The sequence below is a fragment of the Fragaria vesca genome, linkage group LG6 (assembly GCF_000184155.1).
Source record: "Fragaria vesca subsp. vesca linkage group LG6, FraVesHawaii_1.0, whole genome shotgun sequence".
NCBI classification, from domain to species: domain Eukaryota; kingdom Viridiplantae; phylum Streptophyta; class Magnoliopsida; order Rosales; family Rosaceae; genus Fragaria; species Fragaria vesca.
The window spans coordinates 1,366,818-1,371,179 of record NC_020496.1 but is presented as its reverse complement, the minus strand read 5'-3'; the positions used below and the strand labels follow the sequence as shown (position 1 = coordinate 1,371,179).

At 38.6% G+C, this 4,362-nt stretch overlaps 1 protein-coding gene across 1 annotated transcript in view; it reads left to right on the top strand.

Annotated features, from left to right (window-relative positions):
• Positions 1-545: 545 nt before the first annotated feature.
• The window catches only part of LOC101298920 (translational activator GCN1-like), a 20,793-nt gene continuing 16,976 nt past the window's right edge, over positions 546-4,362 (top strand). Inside the window, exons 1-8 of the mRNA XM_004304739.1 lie at positions 546-660; positions 1,765-2,141; positions 2,241-2,381; positions 2,510-2,891; positions 3,404-3,550; positions 3,638-3,822; positions 3,934-4,060; positions 4,186-4,259. Coding sequence (XP_004304787.1) covers positions 546-660; positions 1,765-2,141; positions 2,241-2,381; positions 2,510-2,891; positions 3,404-3,550; positions 3,638-3,822; positions 3,934-4,060; positions 4,186-4,259 — 1,548 coding nt within the window. The remainder of the gene's footprint in view (positions 661-1,764; positions 2,142-2,240; positions 2,382-2,509; positions 2,892-3,403; positions 3,551-3,637; positions 3,823-3,933; positions 4,061-4,185; positions 4,260-4,362) is intronic.

Genomic DNA, 4,362 nt, shown 5'->3' with positions numbered 1-4,362 from the left:
GAGAGAGAGAGGTTAGGGCTGCGATATATTTGTATCTAATTCTTGTGCACGCAAAATATATCCAATATTAAGAAGTGACTCGCTTTAGCTGCCTCATTTGAATCTAATGAAAGTCGAGAAATCTTAGAGCCGCTCTCAAACTCATGTTTGAACTGACTCATTTAAATCTAATGAGCGTTGGGAAACCTGTTGGAGTCGCTCTTAACAATCATACGTACACACTACACAGAGTTCCACTATGCTGCAAATCACATAATGTAAATACATTAAGGGTGTACAGATGAATTACTAGGGTGCGGATAGAACTCCCCCCCAAGAAAAAATCCTACCACCCAGCCCAACCATCACCCCAGGACCACACAAACCCGTAAAGCCCAAACACCAAAGGCCCAAAAACCCCAAAAGTTACGCAGACATTTCCATCTTCACCACTATATCCTCTGTAACACTCTCCAGCTCCTAAAACCCTAAACCAGCTCACAAACCAAACCTCCGTCATCCACAATCGGATCCTCCATACGGATCCACCCGCCCCGTTTCTCCCAATGGCGACTCCGACAGAGTCCCTCCTCTCCGTCGCCGGGTCGCTCTCCACTGCCTCCACTCAGAAGCGGGTTCGGATTTTCCGAGATGAAATTCCGGCCATTATCAACGGCTCCGGTTAGTTCTTGAGCTCATCTCTCAATTCCGATTCACTGTAACTCGATTCAGTTCGCAAATGGATCACCTCGCTGTTCATGCACGCGTACTAGAATGTGTATAGATGTGTTTACGTATCGACGTCCATGTCAGTTTTGATCTCTTTGAAGTTTTGAATTTAGTTTAGGTAGGTTGAGCTTTGAAGAATCGGCGAGTTTGTTAGGTAGTTGAATTCGAGTGTAGAGAGTGAGTTCATTGTTGAATAAGTTTTTCTCAGTGAAGTGTGTAATTGTGTGTCTCTTGGCAATTCCTGAGCATACACATTGGGAGGATTTCGGCAATTTTTAGGAGGATTTCGAGTTGTGGAAGGTTTACTGGTTTAGTTTACGAGCAATGGAGTAATGAGAGGTTGATACGAGGTGTTCAATTCTGTTCTGATGTGGTTATGTTGAAGTAGATGAAAGCTGGAGGCTATGGTGTTACACATTGGGGCTGAAAAAGGGGGAATTGTGTAAGGACTGTGTTGTCGGAGAGGACGATAAAGTTTAAGATTGTGGAGAAGGATTTATTATGTGCTTGTAAACGCCTTTGTCTAAGCATTTTAGGGATTCTCCCTTTGGTCTAAATGGACTGCTTGTCTGTTGTATTCTGAATTTCTGTCGTTTTCCCCCTAAGAAAAGAAAAGCAAAGTCAGTGCTAGTCTTAGTGGTGAAAGTTTATATATGATAATGGTATCACCGGTTGTAATTAGGAATGCATGCTATGATGTATTTTATTGGAAAGAAATGCAGATGTAAATAGCTGTGTGTTATATTCACAGCATGAATTCTGAAGTATTCCATCACTTCCAGAGATCCTATAATTCTTAGTGTTTTATTACTGTTTAATTGTTATATACTAATAAGGTTTTACATATCTTTTATTTTTTATTTTTCATTTTTTTTATAGATCTTTTCATTCTTTTGTATGGATATGTAGGCAAAACATTTGGTGATACCGGGTAGTTAGATTTGTACATACTGTGATTATAATTAGCTTACCAAGCTCTTAACAGAATAGTTTGAAATTTTGCTTTGAGTCACATATGCCCTTGTTCTAAATTTCTTGTCATTTTTAATTCTGCAGAAATATGTGCGGAGTCTGCATCACTGTTGGTAGATATAATATTTAAAACATTATACATCTATGATGATCGTGGGTCCAAGAAAGCTGTCGATACCATCATCACAAAATGTTTTCAAGAGGTTGCCTTCATGAAGAATTTTGCAGCAGTCCTTGTTCAGAACATGGAAAAAAATGTCAGGGTGCAATCACATGTTGGCGGCCACAGACTTCTCCAGTGGTCATGTCTTCTTCTCAGCAAGAGCAAGTTCACCACAGTTTCCAAGAATGCATTCTCTAGAGTTGCCACAGTGCAGGCATCATTACTTCATGTTGTTGTACAAAGATCTCTCAGTGAGCAACAGTCTTGCAAGAAGACATTTTATCACTTATTTTCTCAGGTTAGCACCATTTTACTCCAATTTATCTTAAGAAGAAGTATCCTTTGGATACCTTTCTTATTTTCTTATGAGATAACGTGATTTTCATTTCCTTACCAGTTGCCGGAAATCAACAAATTGTATATGGAGGAGTTGAAGGAAGCACGCATCCCATACAAAGATAGTCCTGAATTATTATTGTTCTTGATGGAATTCTCAAGTACCTCAAGAAAATCATCTTCTTTGTTTGAACAATGCAAGGTGAGTGATTATGTGATTGATAATCTTGTATGACTGTAGTGAGGAGCTATAAATTTTGTTTTCCTTCAAATTGATTTATGTAAGCATAATCTGCTAAACTTACACATGATCTTTTGCCTTCTCTACAGCCAACATTTCTTGATATGTATCTCAAGGCAGTTTTAAATGCAAGAGAAAAGCCGGCAATGGGTCTTAGTGAAGCTTTTCGTCCACTTTTTCGACATATGTCGCATGAAGATTTTCAAAACATTGTGCTTCCATCTTCTGTTAAAATGCTGAAACGCAACCCTGAGATCGTATTGGAATCAGTTGGGATTCTTTTGAAGTCAATCAACCTTGATCTGAGCAAGTATGCTGTCGAAATTCTTTCACTGGTCTTGCCACAGGCTCGGCATGCAGATGAAGGCAGGAGGCTTCCTGCACTGGAAATTGTACGATGTCTCAGCCAAAATTCTAGTAATCCAGACGCTATAGAAGCAATGTTCAATGCTATCAAATCTGTCATCGGAGGTTGGCTTGTTACCCTAGTTATTTTGTGTTTTTGGAGTCTGAAAAATAATGGAATGGAAAAGGCTAGTATTTCATTGTAGGTAATGGATGGGGAGTGACATGCAATCTTTCTCTGTTTGGGTGTAGAGTTTCTGTGAAAGGGATTAAAGTCTCTTTTGTCATTGTATCCCTGTTAGTTTCCCATTTTTCTTTAGACCGATGAGTGGGTAAGGTGGGAAATTTATGAAATCTACTGAAAGTCTCTTTCCTTTTTTATCCTCTCCTATCTTATTCATTTTGAAACAGAAAACACGTTTCACTTCCATCACTTGAGTTACTAGGGCTTTGTAGAGCAGCCCCCAATTTGTACGGTCCGTTGCCTCCATCTTAGGGTGCATAGCTAGTGATTCATAAAATTTGGTTTTTTATGGTTGTCTGCAAACCTGCAGGATGATGCATGTTCAAAATTTAAATTAAAACTGGTTTTTAGGTCTGGTTGCAGTAGTTTTGACTACATAGTTCAATTTCAACAGGCTCAGAGGGAAGACTTGCATTTCCTTACCAGAGAATTGGCATGATCACTGCACTGCAAGAATTGTGCAATTCCCCAGATGGGAAGCACCTTAATAGACTGTCACAAACTTCATGCAGTTACCTTCGATCTTGTTACAAGGAGGATGGTAAAGTAGACTTTGAGTCTTCTTTTCTTTTGGTTCTCTTTGCAAAAGCTTTGGGTGTTTATATCTGTCTGATGTTCTAATTTTTAGGCAATGAGGAGGTCAAGCTTGCAATTTTGTCTGCCCTAGGTTCATGGGCAGCAAGATCTGCTGATGTTGTTCAGTCAGATTTAGTTTCTTTTTTGTCTTCTGGGCTTAAGGAGAAAGAAGCTCTAAGAAGAGGGCATCTTCGTTGTCTACGAGCCATATGCAGAAATACAGATGCTGTTTATCGGGTTAGATGGTGGATTTAGTTTTATTTGGCAGTGCTTTGTTCTCATGTTCATAATCTGGCTATTTCTTTCATTTTGTGGTGACAATTGTATATATTGTTTTCTTCGCTGCAGTTATCATCATTACTGGAACCTCTCATTCAACTTGTCAAAACTGGTTTCACTAAAGTAGTTCAGCGTTTGGATGGTATATATGCCTTGCTATTAGTTGGCAAAATTGCAGCAGTTGACATCAAAGCAGGTCTCATTCTTGTTTATACTCGTTAATAGTCAATTAATTTTAAGAAAAGTTTGAGATTTTGTTCCAATAATCTAGTAGTTATGTTTAACTTGTTCTCTTCCTCATTTCTCTGTTTTTATCCTCAGAGGAGATCGTGGTGAGGGAAAAGATCTGGTCTTTTGTTTCTCAAAATGAACCATCTCTTCTTCCAATATCTCTGGTAGGTATTCAGAGCTCTTTGGGTCGTCAAGTGCGATTTGTTTATATATATCTATATATATATATATATAGATATATATATATATATATATAGTAGGAGTATA